Source organism: Emys orbicularis, chromosome 1, assembly GCF_028017835.1.
Source record: "Emys orbicularis isolate rEmyOrb1 chromosome 1, rEmyOrb1.hap1, whole genome shotgun sequence".
In the NCBI taxonomy this organism is placed as follows: Eukaryota; Metazoa; Chordata; order Testudines; family Emydidae; genus Emys; species Emys orbicularis.
In genome coordinates, this window is record NC_088683.1 from 93898670 (window position 1) to 93914573 (window position 15904).

Here is a 15904-nt window from a genome sequence, read left to right on the forward strand (position 1 = left end):
CTGCCTCTCCTTTCATGACACCTAAATCTCGTTTTAATGAAGCTGATGGGCCCTCTCTATGAGCCTCTTGTACGAGCCTCTTCAACATTTATTAATCAAAACTAGCCTTCCTGATAGGTATTACCCCTTCTAGAAGCATGAGATCAGTGCTCTGATGGCCACTTATCCATATACTAGTGCACAAAGACAAGGTCATTGTGATGCCCCATTCCAGCTTCATGCATAAGGCGGTCTCAAATTTCCACCTACCTCAATGTATTTCCCCCCAATCCCATTCCCACTTAAGAAACTTGTCTACATACTGTAGATGTAGTGAGGGCACTCTTTTCAGGTTAAAAAAAAAAAAAAAAAATAAGAGCTCTTTAGAAAATACTAATGGGCTATTTGTAGCATTTGGGGAGAAATGCCAGATAGAACCCATTACCAAATAGACTTTCATATTGGGCTAGGTGGTGCATAGAACATTGCTACAGGTCAGCTAGGAAACTAGTACCCCTTGATTTAAAGACCCATTTTGCAAGACCCACTATGTCAGTGATTTGCAGAGCAGCAACTTGGAGTTCAGTGCACACTTTCACCAGACACTGATCCTTGGATTTAGCATTATGCTCTGATACATAGTTTGGGAAAGGAGTGCTACAGTGCACATTTAGCGAAGAACTCCTTGCCTCTGATGTACTTCTGGTAGAGCACTGTTTGATAATCTCCTGCAAATTAGAATACTCAGAGGCCCTCAAAGAGAAAGAGGTTACTTACCAGTAGCTCTTGTTCCTAGAGTTTCCTCTGTGTTCACAGTACCTCTCCACCTTCCCCTGTACATCTGAGCCCTACATAACATAGGACTTTGCAGTTGGGAGATGTTGTCCACTGTATGTAAGGCCTTGTCCACACTACACAGTTTTGTCGGCAAAAGGTAGCTTTTGCTGACAAAACAGTGGAGGTGTACATACCACAAAGCTTCTTTTGATGGCAAAACTCTGCTGTTTTGCAAACAAAATAAAACCACCGCGACGAGAGGCATAAATCTTTTTGTAGCAAAGTTAAAGCGACAAAGCATCAGTGTAGATTCTCCTGTTCATTATGTCGACATAACTAGCCTCCCCCAGTATCCCACAATGTCCACCGTGACCACTCTGCTCACTGTGCCCCTCCCCTTTCAAAACTCTGGGAAACTTTGACATTCCTCAGGGTGGAGAGCTCTCAGAGCTGATGAGGATGCAGCTCCTGGTATCTTAGGAGTTTGTGGGAGAACTCGAAGGGAATCACAGAACCATTAATGTGAAATCAGCTGTCAGGCAGAGTGGGCAGGTGGTGGGATGGTGTTAGGGGAAGAGGCTGCTGTCTGAACTAAAAGACAGCTTGCCGACCCACTCTCCCCCAACATACACTGTCTCTCACATATACACTCCCCACATACACAATCTCTCACACGCTTCCCCAACACATACACTGTCTCCCCCCTGACATGCGTGCTCTCTTTCTCTCCTCCCCCCGTACACGTCAGTTGAAAAGCAGCTGGCAATTTAGTAGGATGCCCATGGAATGATGGGCTTGAGAAACCTGCATCATGTGACATTGTATTTGCCCCAGGAGGCATTGCAAACGCTTCCCAAAGTATCCTGTGGCCAGTTGCATAGTGGGATAGCTTCCCAAAGTGCACTGCTCTCTGTGTCGGTGCAAGAGCTGCTAGTGTGGATGTGCTCTGCCGCCAGACACAAGGATCATAGTGCGGACATGCAAGAGCGGTTTAATTAAAGCACTTTAATTGAAGCAGCATAACTTTTGTCGACACAATTCTGTGGTGTAGACAAGGCCTAAAAAAGTGCACTGTTACCCTCACACAAGCTCTCTTGGCCACTCCTCAATAGACACAGCTTTTCAGGGCACGTCTGTACCTCGATGCCAGGAGTGCCATATCCTATAAGTGTGAATGCACAAAGGTGTGTCTTGAACAGTTACTAGTAAGTAACCTCTCTCTCTGTCCTGCTTGGGGGGGGGGGGGGGGGAGAAAGAGAGAAGGTAGGTGGTATAGTAGCTTCTAGAACCTGGCAAATGTCATGGACAGTTAGTTTAAGATGAAGAATAAAGCTATATTGCAAACTACAGTCAGATAGTTCAAAGGCAGTTGTTTTTGCCCAGCAAGCCTGAGTAGGCTTTGTAGTAAAATAAACAACAATTTGATTATTGCTATTTCTATAAAGTGTAATTTGATTCCCTTTTAGAAGGGAAAGGGCCTCTGTACTACTTGTTTGCTACCAATATAATAATTGCGATTGTAGGCCTACATTCAGCAAGGTACTTAAGCAGGTATCTAACTTCAAGCATGTGAGCAATCCCATTGACTTTGATGGGACACCTGAGGTGCTTAAAGTTAGCAATGTGTTTAAGTACCTTGCTGAACTGAAGCCTTTGGTGCTGTCAGGGCCAGGTAGCTTCATAGTGCCAAATATTAATTTCCAAACTAAACATCTGTATTTAAAAAAATTACACACCGACTTGGTTGACTTTTTTTTACAAAGAGAAATGTCTGGAAAACATCAAATCACCCTGAGTTCCTTGGGTTTAAAAATAAAAATAAAACCAAATAAAAATAAAATCCTGAATCACCAGAAGGCAGTACTGATGGCCCTGAGCCAAGTAATCTTAAAGCATGTGGTGCAAAAGAGTATGTTAAATCAATATGAAAAACTTAAGACACTTTCACAATTCATGGAAATCTAAATATCATTAATTTAATATCAGATATTTTTTTTAACTTGCCAAATGCATGCGTCTTTCTGAAAAGAGTAGTCCTCTTCTAACTGTTACATGTATGTGACAGCTCTGCATGTGAAATGTGTGGAAGCAGAAAATGGCAATTTGTCCATAAAAAAGCTCTCACTTCTGTAAAATGAAAAATGAGATCCAGAAGTTTGTCACCTTGCTTAACGTCACTTATTCAGCTGCTAAATGCAACTTCCGTTTTTGAGATCTTGCAGTTGCATGAAAGGCAGTGATTGTGCCCTATTTGGAACATACTGAAGAAATTGAGCTGGGGGTGAGACGGTCCGAGTTAAGGAGATCAAGACAGGCAGGTTTGTGGACACGTGTTTCATGATGGACATAACTACCACTGTGACTGAAGTCTTCCTTACTTTCCGAGGAGGGGATCTCTTTTTGAAAAGCTAGAAAGTGCTTTGTTGGAGTTCATAGTAGTACTGAAAGACAATCCTGGCCATTATTTTTGAAAACTTATCCTTAGGGGCAGCAAACCTGAAAAGTAAATATTTCTGGATCTTTAGAGCTATAACTGCAGAACAATCAGATCTACATACTTGAAGCAGCCAGATTACCAGGCTACGGCAACTACCAGTCACATGGTTTCAATTTCTTGACTCCATACAGTGGGCTAATGATTGTGAACTAGGTCTAAGATTGACAAAAATTACAGATCGTGAGAGAGGAGGTAAAGGAGAATGTGCTATATCAGTGGTTAACTCTGTAGTTACACTTGAATATTATCAAGCTTACAACAAATGACATTGCATGTGCATGTTTAATAAAACCTTTTAACCACTAAGCCCACCTGCATTTCAGGATAAGTTGTGCTTGATGGAAATGTGTTCTCATTGTCCTACAGCACTGTAGTGGAAGAACATGGATTTTCCACAGTGAGCTTAACAAAAACAAACCCATGTGTCTATATATACACCAAACCATCTCCAGGACTTAACACAGATGTGACTGTATAACTCAGTGTGAATGTTTCTGCCCTGTCAGTCTTTTTTCTACTGGCTTGAAGCTGGAGTGAGGGATACAGTAAGTAAAATATTTGTGGACACAACAAATGGTAGTATTAGTAAAAGGCTGAATTAGTGTTACTACCTATGACCAGATCTAGATTTCAAAACCAAATGGACATCCATAATATTTAGGTATTTGAATTTTTATTTAGGCTGCATTAGAACTGAGACTATGGTAGTTCTCTTACATAAAGAGACAAACCTAAATATTTCTGACTGAGATTCAGACATGCTAAACATAAGAGCAAAAATAAGGAGCCCTTCCACAATAGTCTAAAACAGAATGACTAGAGTGCATGATTGTCTAAAGAACTGCCTTCAGACAGTCGTAACAGCAATTGATTTCATTTTTAACTTTTGAGAATGAGTCCGCAACCCAAGAGAGGGACAACCTTTCTTAAGGCTGGCCACACTGGGTCAAACCAGTGATCCATCAAGCCCAGTATGTTGTCTTTTGACTGTGGCTGGTGCCAGATGCTTCAGAGGAAGTGAACAGAACAGGGCAATATACCTAGTGATCCATCCCTTCTTGTCCAGTCCCAGTTTCTAGCAGTTAGAGGTTTAGGGACACCCAGAGCATAGGGTTGTGTCCCTGATCATCTTGGGTAATAGCCATTAATGGACCTATCCTCCATGAACTTACACAATTCTTTTTTGAACCCAGTTATACTTTAGGCATTCAAAACATTCCCTGGCAATGAGTTCCACAGGTTGACTGTGCGAAGTATTTCCTTTTGTTTGTTTTAAACCTGCTGCCTATTAATTTAATTGGTTGACCCCTGATTTGTGTGTTATGTGAAGGGGTAAATAATACTTCCTCCACACCATTTATGATTTTATAGACCTCTATCATATCCCCCCTACTAGCCATCTCTTTTCTAAACTGAACAGTCCCAATCTTATTAATCTTTCTGCATATGGAAGCTGTTCCATAGCCCTAATAATTTTGTTGCCATCTCTGTACTTTTTCCAATTCTAATATATCTTTTTTGAGATTGGGCAACCAGAACTGCACACAGTATTCAAGATGTGGGCATACCATGGATTTATATAGTGACATTATATTTTCTGTCTTATCTATCCCTTTCCTAATGGTTCCTAACATTGCTTTTTTGATTGCTGCTGTACAGATATTTTCAGAGAACTATCCGCTATGACTCCAAGATCTTTCTTGAGTGGTAACAGCTGATTTATACCCCCATCATTTTGGAAAACACAATCTCAACTATACATACAATGTGCATTACTTTGCATTTATCAACATTGAATTTCATCTGCCATTTTGTTGCTCTGTCGCTCAGTTTTGTGAGATCTCTTTGCAACTCTTCTCAGTCTTCTTTGGACTTAATTATCTTGAGTAATTTTGTATCATCTGCAAACTTTGCCACCTTACTGTTTACCCTTTTCCAAATCATTTATGAATATGTTGAACCTCACTGGTTCCAGTATAGATCCTTGGGGGACCCTGCTATTTATCTCTTTCCATTTAGAAAATGGACCATGTATTCCTACCCTTTGTTTCTTGTCTTTTCAACCAGTTACTGATCCATGAGAGGACCTTCCCTCTTATCTCATCATTCATTTCTTTGCTTAAGAGCCTTTGATGAGGGATCTTGTCAGAGGCTTTCTGAAAGTCCAGGTACACTATATCCACTGGATCACCCTTGTCCACATGTTTGTTCACCCCCACAAAGAATTCTAATAGATTGGTGAGGCATGATTTCCCTTTACAAAAGCCGTGTTGACTCTTCCCCAACAAATCATGTTCATCTATATAATAATTCTGTTCTTTACTATAGTTTTAACCAATTTGCCTGGTACTGAATTTAAACTTAACAGCCTGTAATTGCCAGGATCGCCTTTGGAGCATTTTTAAAATTTTGGTGTCACATTAGCTATCCTCCTGTCATGTGATACATGCTGACTTAAGCAAAAGGTTGCATACCACAGTAGTAGTTCTGCAATTTCATATTTGAGTTCCTTCAGAACTCTTGGGTGAATACCATGAAGTCCTGGTGATTTATTACTGTTCAGTTTATCAATTTGTTCCAAAACCACTGCTACTGATAGCTCAATCTGGGACAGGGCCTCATATTTCCTCCCTAAAAAGAATGGCTCAGGTGTGGGAATCTCCCTCAAATCCTCTGCAGTGAAGATTGATACAAAGAATTCATGTAGCTTCTCTGCAACGGCCTTGTCTTCCTTGAGTGCTTCTTTAGCATCTTGATTGTCCAGTGGCCCCACTGATTTTTGGCAGGCTTCCTGCTTCTGATGTACTTAAAAATTAACAGCAATTTTTTTTTAGTATTTTGCTAGTTGCTCTTAATCTTTCTCATCAGACAACCATATCTGAAGTTTTAGCTTCTATGGTCCTGTGATAAGAATTTTCCCCCTAGCCTGACAGCAAATAAAGAGGATTAGGACATTTCAAAGAAATAATTCAGCTTCTTTGCATTAGGAACAAGGAGGAACAAATTGATACTATTATTATTATTCATCCTTCATTGTTCTGTTCTTGATTTTTTTCCCCCTCCTCATTTTATATCCTTTCATGAAGTGATCTCATATGCTCTTATATCTTCAGTTGCCATCTCCATCCCAGTGACTCACATTCACTTGTTTGCTCCTAATTTGTCTCCATCTGTTCAATTCTGGATCTTGGCCTGTCTCCAACATTTCCTCTTATTGGTGTGTCTCAGCTCAAGCTGACATAGCCAAAGAGCAATTCCTTTTCTTTCTTGAGAGCCACCGCTTTCTCCATTTCTTTCATATTTGACAAGCACCAATCTCCCTGTTGCTTAGGCCTGTATCTTTGAGGTCACCTTTGACTTTTCCATCTCCTATGCCTCATACCTCTAAGACACATCCAAATGCTGTCTCTTGTTCTTTCAAAATAGTTCAATAATCCATTTGTCTCTATCCATACACTGCAGTTGTGATAGTTCTTGTAATCTTTTCTTGTAGGTATTGTAAATGTCTTCTCTCTGGACTCCTAGTCACAGGTGTTGTACAGATTTCCCATTCTTTCACCATTCCCCATAAAAAATGCTGTCACCAGAATCCTATTTCTCACCCCTCAAGCTGACCATCTCATCCCTTCCACTCCCTCTTCCGCTTCATCAATCTTAAGATGTTTGTTTCATTTTCATTGTCCTGGATAACTCAGTGGTTTGAGCATTGGCCTGCTAAACCTAGGGTTGTGAGTTCAAGCCTTGAGGGGGCCACTTAGAGATCTGGAGCAAAAATCAGTACTTGGCCCTGCTAGTGAAGGCAGGGGGCTGGACTCGATGACCTTTCAGGGTCCCTTCCTGTTCTATGAGATAGGTATATCTCCATATATTGTTATATTATTTCATGCTGCCGCTCAATGCCCCATTCTTCCAGTCCTCTTGCAAGCACTTCTTTCATGACACTCTGTGGAATGTTGTTCCTGAGTGAATCAACAAGACTGCTACTCTCTGTGTTCAGAGCCTTCTTGAACATACACTGCTAGCAAAATATCTACAAGAAATTGACTGAGTGAGGGTAAACAGAGTAGGAATAAATCTATAGTTATCAACATGGCCTGTCAAGGATGGTCTGGGTGTACTTGGTCCTGCCTCAGCTCAGGGAGCTGGACTTGACTCCTCAAGGTTCCTTACAGCCCTACATTTAGATGATTATACTGCATAAGGTTAATTTTGAGGTGGTATAGTGTTTTGTGCTACCATTGGTGGTATGTGACACATTCATGAGCTAGGAATGGTAAGGTGGTAACTTTTGCAGATGACCATTCTGTAGGCTACTTGAGAAGATAGTGAGGCATTTCAGATGACTCTCAAAGCCAGTTGAATGGGCAACATGATGGTAGATGGTATTTAATGTTGACAAAGTAAAGCACGGTGGAAGTAATTATATGAACTATTCAGAGACACCGTTGAGTTCTAATTAAGTGTAATTACACAAGAAGACAACCTGGGTATCATTGCAGACAGCTCAGTGAAACAAACGCTACACTGAGCAGAGGTTCAAAAAAAGCAAATACAATATTTTCAGTATTATACTTTTAATATTTTAACACTGAACATATTATAAAACCCCTACATAAATTGATTATAAATATTATAAAGCTTGTAAATAAATTCCTGGACCCCCCCCTTACTTGCAATGTTCTGTTCTATCTAGTCACCTTATCTCAAAATATATATCAGAAATAAAGGGTCTAGGAAGAGGCATGCATATTTTCTATGATGAAAATAATTAGAAGCATGGAAAGATAAGGACCATTTAAAGATAAATTGAGAGAGGATCATGTTAGAGGCATGCAAAAAAAATGAATGGTATAGAGAAGGTAAATTGGGCATTCTTTCTCATACTAGAAAAATAAGGGTGAATTCTGTGAAATTGAAATGCAAACACATTACAAATTGATAAATGGAGATATTTTTATTCAACTTATAATAAATCTGTGGAGTCTGTGGCTAGCGGATCTTGGTGAGGCCAAGATCTAAGTAGGATTTTGAAAAAATCCAGGTATATTAAATATTAAACCTGCATACTGCAGGATGTAAGTCACCCAGTAACTGATGGAGTTGTGAAGAAATATTCTATGTTGACCTTTGGGTGATTATTCAGTAACTGTCTGCTACATGGTTTCATGTACCGTCATCTGAACCTTCTGGTAATAGACACTGTCAGAGACAGAATATTGACCTAGATGGACCACTGTTATTACATCTCCTAACAGGTGGTGTTTTTTGGTGTGCCACTGCTTCCACTCCATGAATAGTGTGTTATCAACACTGTGGTGACCCTAGCCTTCTCCCAAATATGAATTTTTATTAGTTTGCTTCAAAAGCAGTGGATTGGTACTGTGACACTAGCATTCCACAGCCTTGACAAATAACTTTTCAGCAGCATTGGTATGTTTATGATTTGAAATCTAGCAAGTTATGTAAGATGTTTGTGTTTAATACCTCATGTTCAGAGACTGTATTTAAGTAAGTGAATTGTTTCCTATTAATAAGGTGATAGATGTTGGTTAATTACCCGACTCTTCTATTTCCTGCCCAGTATGATGAATTGGTTCCTGCATCTCTGACAACCAAATATGGGGGATTTTACATCAACACGGGAACACTGCAATTCCGCCAGGCATCTGATTCAGAGGATGAAGACTTTGCAGAGGACAAAAAGCACAGGCCACCTAAAGTAAGTGATCTTAGTTTCTCTTCCTCCTGGAATTTATGGCTGATTTGAAAATCAGGAAAGGCTTCATAATCTGGCTACAACAAAATGAGAAGACTGAAAGCTTGCTGATAAAGAGATATAGGTGATGCAGGGGTGAAAGTGGGCCGGTACGGCATACCGGTAAGAAGCCGGTACCAGCCCGTACCCAGCCGACGTTAAAGCGCTGCTGTGGCAAAGGACTCTCTGACAGGTACTACCAGCAGGGCTGCCGACTGGGGGGGCAAAAGGGGAAGGTGCCCCGGGGCTGGCGATTTAAAAAGGCCCCTCCCGGCTGCTGCTACTGCAGCAGTGGCCAGAGCCCTGGGCCCTTTTAAATCACCGCCGGAGCCCCGGGCGGTGCGGGCCAGGCAGCATAGATGGGGTGGCTGGGGGAGGCTGACCCCCAGCCCTGCCCTTTCCACCCGAGGCCCCACCCCTTCCGGAGGCCCGGAGTCAACCCCCCGTACCGATAAGAATTTAATATTACTTTCACCCCTGATGTGATGTCAATCTCATTACACCTCTACCCCGATATAACGCTGTTCTCGGGAGCCAAAAAAATCTTACTGTGTTATAGGTGAAACCGCGTTATATCGAACTTGCTTTAATCCGCCAAAGTGTGCAGCGCCCCCCCCCCCCCCCCCCCGAGCGCTGCTTTACTGCGTTCTATTCTAATTCATGTTATATCGGGTCGCGTTATATCGGGGTAGAGGTGTATCTTGCTGCTCACGTATAAGGGGCTGGGACGTCACAAGGTTTCCTAACATAAATAACCTGAGATTTCTGCAGGCTATTCAGCCTTCAAAAGCTACGCAGCGGTTTAAAGCCAGCAAACAAATTGGACCCATACCATTTTAAAAAACTTGTTGAAGTCTGCTCATGTTATTTTGATAAAAACCAACATCGCCATATAAAAGAAAGTTCAATGTGAATTCCTCAAAATAACATTTACAATTTCATGAAATTTTGCAAGATTAAAATTGTTCCTAATGCCCCAAAAAAACTTGGAAAAACGTTCCCAAAATATTTCTCTTGAATGTTACTTAAATGTAGTTCTGTTCTGAAAAGTGACTGCTTTTTATTAAAATTTACTCTGTCTGTTTCTGTCTCTGGCTGGTTACAACTCATTCTAGAATCTGTTTATACTACCCGTTGGACGGGGCCAATGGGATTGCATGAGTTCTGTGTCCTTCCTAGAATTTTCCATCTTGTCTGATGTTGTTGCCTGCTGCTGGAATTTTTCTTTACTTGGCAGAACAGTTGTGGAACCAGACATGATGTCTTTTCCAAGGCTGTTGTTGAATACATTCAATTATGTATCTTTTTATTTTAAAAAAATACGCTGTTAATATTCAAGTATTGCCATACACTCCAATAGCACAAGGGTGGAACCTTATTCACATAGCTGGAGTAGCGTAACATAGGTCGACTTTACCCGTGTAGTGAAGACAAGCCCTTAGTCTAAGAACACTTATGTCTAATTTGTCATCTGAAATGGTGAGAAGCAAAAAGAAAGTACATAAGAAAATATGTAATTGAGGCCTTGAGCTCTTGGTGGGCTAAACTGGTGAAGGAGTGCCCTTCACACTCTTTTTTTTTTTTTTTTTTTTTAATACAGTTGTTTAATAGTGATGATGTCAGATCTGAATTGCTAGACATGAGGCTGAAGCACTTATTATTGTATAAAAACATTGTAGAGCAGAGGTAACACTATCACCTTTTTGGTTCTTTAGGTATCCAAACTGAAAGAAGGAGAGGACCGTGGGATTAAGAAGCGGAAGCGGAAAGAGGAGGGCACAGAGAAGGAGAAAAAGCCTCGGAAAATGAAAGTTCCTAAGCAGCTGGGGTAGGTCGGTCTGTCAGGTTTTTAAAGGAGAGGGCACCTCACTGCAACAAGAGAAGCAATAGCTTAATGTCCCCTCATCCCCTGTTCAGTTCGTTTGCCAGTCTTGACTTTTTTGCTGAATATAGTTAAACATAAATAGGGTAGGCAGAATTTGAGTTTTATTTTTTAATTTTGAGGGATATGGATTTTTTTAAAAGCTTTTTTTAGATTTTTATCTATTTAAATTTTCACAGCTGTGGAAAATTATGGAAGGGGTCAAACAATTATTTAATGACAGATGGTGAGATTCAAAAAAGTTAATGCTTTATCACTGTTGGAAAAAAATTGTTAGCATCACATGTCAAAATATACAAAGGAAATATCCTTAAATCAGACTTTAATAAGTTCACAAACTTTATTTTTCTTACTTTGCCTATCTGAATTTCCATTATTATAGATAGAAATATTTTTTCGTGGGTTTGTGTATGGAGAAATCGACGTTGGCTGACACTTACCGATAAAAATCTAATCCTTCCAAGCCTAAATGTAAAGTTGTGACGTGAATATCAAAAGAACAGTGAGGGAGTGGGCTAGAAGTGGGATCAGTCTATTGTACTAAAATGGATATATGTTGCTGTTTTAGGGCTAGGGCAGTGGTGTGTGTCTGGGTGTTCGTGGTACAGCCTTTATATAAGATTTTTCAGTCCCTATCCAGGGACTTCCTAGAGTTAGCACAATAATGGAGTTTATATCATACTTCCCAATTTAAAACTCCTTTTTCAGGGGCTTAAAATAATGTGACCATAAATTTTGTAAAAATTGTTCTGGGCTGCAGCTTTACAAGCAATATCTCTGCTCAATTAGTCAAGTTTGATTTATAAATTTTACTTTTACCATTCCTATTTAAAAAAACGAACAAACCAAAAACTTGTGTGGAGAAAGTCAGTTGCCTAAAGTTGGAAGGAAACCCAAGTGTGACAAGATTAAAATGCAAGTTTGAGACTGTTCCTCTCAGTAATAGTTGAAACTTAAGAAAACAGAAATTTGTCATGTAATTAGTCTAGAATAGAATATGATGTTGGGTTTATTTTAGTTGCTTGGGTAACTAAATGGGCACTGATCTAGTTTTCTGTCCAAAATTTTATTTTCCTTTTGATGAAGAGTGGGGGAGAATTTTACAAATTTAATATGGACAAAAATGTTTTCACCTAAATAAGAAAAATAATGGATATTTTTCCTCTACATTTATCCTGCAGTATTGTCAACCAAGATAATATTAGTGTATGCGAATCAGAAAGTGAAAACATGCAGGCTAGTGTGTCACTGAACAAACTGAAGCCTCCATCCTGCAAAGACTTATGCATGTTCTTAATTTTACACACTCTGAATAGTCCCATTGATTTCCATGGGACTACTCACTAGTGCATAAAGTTAAGCATGCGCACAAGTCTTTGTTGGTTGGAGGCTTCAGTTTTTAATTTCTGGCCCATCACTCTGCTTCACTTGTGAAAATTTGAATAGCTTTAATTGTTTTAATAATCTAAAGTGGTGATATTAATCAGAAGTACCGTATATACTCATTCATAAGCCAAATTTTTTTTAGTGAAAAAGGGACGCACCAGAGAAGGGGGTCAGCTTATGAACGGGTATAGAGAGGGAGAGGTGGGACACAGCCCCTCCCCCCAACAGAGGGAGCAAGGAGAGGCAGCACAGCCAGCAGAGACAGAAGGGAAGAGGTGGGGCCAGAGTCTCTCCGCTTCTGGCCACCACGCTGCTCTTCCCCCAACCTCCAAAGCAGCTGCAGCTCCGGGGCTGGCAGGCTTCAGCTGTGCCACTCGGCCCCGCCCCCCAGAGCAGGCTGTGGCCGTAGCGCCCGGCCCGGAACGTGCTGCAGCCATGCCGTCCAGTCTGGCCTGCCAGAGCAGGCTGCAGCCGCGCTGCCCAGCCTGCCGGAGCAGCTCCAGCGAGGTCAGAGACATCCTCCCCAGATAAGGTGGGAAGGGATGGGATGGGGAGAGTGTGGGGGTCCCAGGCTAGGGGTGGGATCATGTGGAGGGTGGTCACAGGGGTTACTCCCCTGACTCCCAGCTTCTTCCCCTCCCCCCCCCCCCAAATTTCCCCACCAGTTGCTGTCCTGGCCCGTCAGGGTAAGCAGCTGGCGCGCTGGGACACTTTGTTTACTTAGGTTTACCTCCGTGCCTGCGGACGCTCAAGGTAAACAAACCATCTCGGCCCCCCCAGCAGCTTATCCTGATGGCTCAGGAGCCAAAGTTTGCTGACCCCTGAATTATAGGGTCGGCTTATGAATGGGTTATAAAAATTTTCCATTTTTACTTATCCATCTTTGTGGGGGTCGGCTTATAAACGAATCGGCTTATGATCGAGTATATACGGTATATGTATTACTCAAGGTATTAAAGGTTTGCAAAATGAGGCCTTTAAGTTCAAAGATTTGTTCTTTTTGGATGAAGAACTTTAAGTAGTTATGTAGAATGGAAGTTTTGGACATCGGACATTTTTTAAAATGCCAATATATTGCTATCATAACTCTACCATTCCCATCTTCAGTATTCCTTCAGCATGATTTTTATCATAAGGAATTTAAGCAGTCTTCTACAAGATGAAATCTTAAATCTGAAGAGTGATGTAAACCTAGGTGGTGTATATACATATACTTGTGTAATTGTCTCATCCATTAATATCTGCTTTTGTATACCATGGTGATAGGGTTTTCAGAGAGCCTGATGTACACAGACAAATATAGAAATAGAGTTATGACACTCTCTGTGCTGTTAGTCCAAAAAGGAGTTTGTTTCATGCTGTACTAATAGCGCCATCTTTAGCTAAGGTTACACAGCCATTTTGATTATAAAGACCCTGTTTTCAATTGCTTAGTTATAAGTATGCCAAATTTTAGCCATATGGGCTGAAATTTCCCATGCTGGGTGCCTTCCTCCGGCTGGCTTTTTTGTTTGTTTAAGTTTCAGCAAAAATGGTTCAGTAGTTTGTGAAAATAAGATTAGGAAAAAGTAAGTGGTTTTGCCCGTGTTAAAATCAAATCCAAAAACTGTGTCATTGAGAAGTTTTAGTGCCACCATGCTTTGGAACAGTGACTGGAAATTTGGCAGGGGTGTCATCCTGGCCTTGGACGTGTCTTTCACTGTTCCTGTGATTAAACCACACACATTTGTCCAAGTTCTAAAGATCTGAAAAAAAAAAATCTCAATTCATACATGCTCAATAGAGTCTTGTTGGAGTTTGGCAGCTAAATTCTGCAGAGCGACAGGGACTGAGCAAGACTTACTCTGCAGTTGCTACTTCTGGCTGCAGTGGCACTGAACAGATGACTTCAAAAAAGGGAGACTGTCTCTCTTTATAGTCTGTGTTCCCATTGTTGGGGCTCAGGCAGCAAGGAGGAAAAAGCCTTCTGACTTGAATGCAGAGGGGATGAGAACTGGACCTGGGATGGGTGGCAGTAGAGGGAGTAGATTGGGACAAGAGGATGGGGGGAGACTGGGGCTGAGATAGAACTGTGGAAGTAAGAGCTTGCCTTGTGGGGGAGGGAGACTGGAATTGGGAGCCAGCTGTGGGGAAGGGAAATGTGGGCATGAGAAAGGATTGGGAACCAGTTCAGGGGGAAGACTAGGATTCAGAGCCATTGCAGCAGGGAAGAGAGATCACATGAGGAGCCAGTGGTAGGTTGGGGGCTAGGACTGGCTAGGTAAGGAAGTAAGGAGACTGGAGTGAAGAGCCTGGGGAGGGAAACTGGGAGTGGGAGCTGAGGTGGAGGAATGAAGACTCAGGCATGCTGTTCAGAGGGGAGGCTAGTACTTGCTAGGTGAGAAGACTGAGACCGTGCCGAGAAGCTAGAGGGAGGATACTGATACAAAGAGCTGGTGGGGAGGTCAAAGAGAAGATTGGGATAGGTATAACTTGGAGAGCTTGGGGCAGAAGGAGTCAGGCTTGAAGGGACCATTAGAGTGCACTCCCCTCCAGAACCTGGAATGTAACCCAAAATTCCCAAACCTTCCATTACCTCTGCTGTCAGCAAATATCTGTGAACCGTATTAGCAGTGTTTCTTATCCACTTCTAGTGGCTGGTCCATATACATGATGACAATCTGATAGTGCTATCAGTAACTGTGTTAGCTTAAGTGGCAGAGATGTGTGTTGTGAATCTAAAGTTCCAACTCTGTTATTGCCACCGGTTCATCTTGGTTCCACATGATGGAATGTCTGTTTTTTCAGTTTGTTTTTTTAAAAACCAAAGGGATTGCACACAACTTAAAGTTAAAAGAATGTTAAGTTTGCAAAGATAGGCACTCAAGTTAGCAAATGCAGAATGAAGGTTACCTGTGCAATCATAATTTGGTCCCCTTGTCCATATGTGTTATAGCCTTTAGTTACGTGATCACATATTATATGACTTTGTAAATGACTGGAGGATTGCTAATGTGATGCCAATTTTTAAAAAGGGATCCAGAGGTGATCCTGGTAATCACGGTTCAGTAAGCCTGACTTCAGTACCAGGCAGACTGGTTGAAACAATAGTAAAGAACAGAATTGCCAGACACATAGATGAACATGATTTGTTGGGGAAGAATCAACTTGATTTTTATAAAGGAAAATCATGCCTCACCAATCTACTAGAATTCTTTAAGGGGGTCAACAAGCATCTGGACAAGGGGGATCCAGTGGATATAGTGTACTTAGATTTTCAGAAAGCCTTTGACAAGGTTTCTCACCAAGGGTTCTGAAGCAAAGTAAGCTGTCATGGGATAAAAGGGAAGGTCCTCTCATGGATCAGTAACTGGTTAAAAGATAGGAGACAAAGGGTAGGAATAAATTATCAGTTTTCAGAATGGAGAGAAGTAAATAGTGGTGTCCTCCAGGGGTCTGTACTGGGACCAGTACTATTCAACGTATTCAGAAATGATCTAGAAAAAGGGGTAAACAGTGAGGTTGCAAAATTTGCAGATGACACAAAACTATTCAAGATAGTTAAGTCAAAAGCAGACTGCAAAGAGCTACAAAGGGATCTCACAAAACTGGCTGACTCAGCAACAAAATGGCAGCTGAAATTCAATGT

At 41.3% G+C, this 15904-nt stretch overlaps 1 protein-coding gene across 1 annotated transcript in view; it reads left to right on the top strand.

The window, feature by feature from the left end:
• UBN2 (ubinuclein 2) overlaps positions 1 to 15904 on the top strand; it is a 102412-nt gene that overhangs the window by 24743 nt on the left and 61765 nt on the right. The window contains exons 4-5 of the mRNA XM_065415717.1: positions 8835 to 8972; positions 10724 to 10836. Of these exons, the coding sequence (XP_065271789.1) occupies positions 8835 to 8972; positions 10724 to 10836 (251 nt within the window). The remainder of the gene's footprint in view (positions 1 to 8834; positions 8973 to 10723; positions 10837 to 15904) is intronic.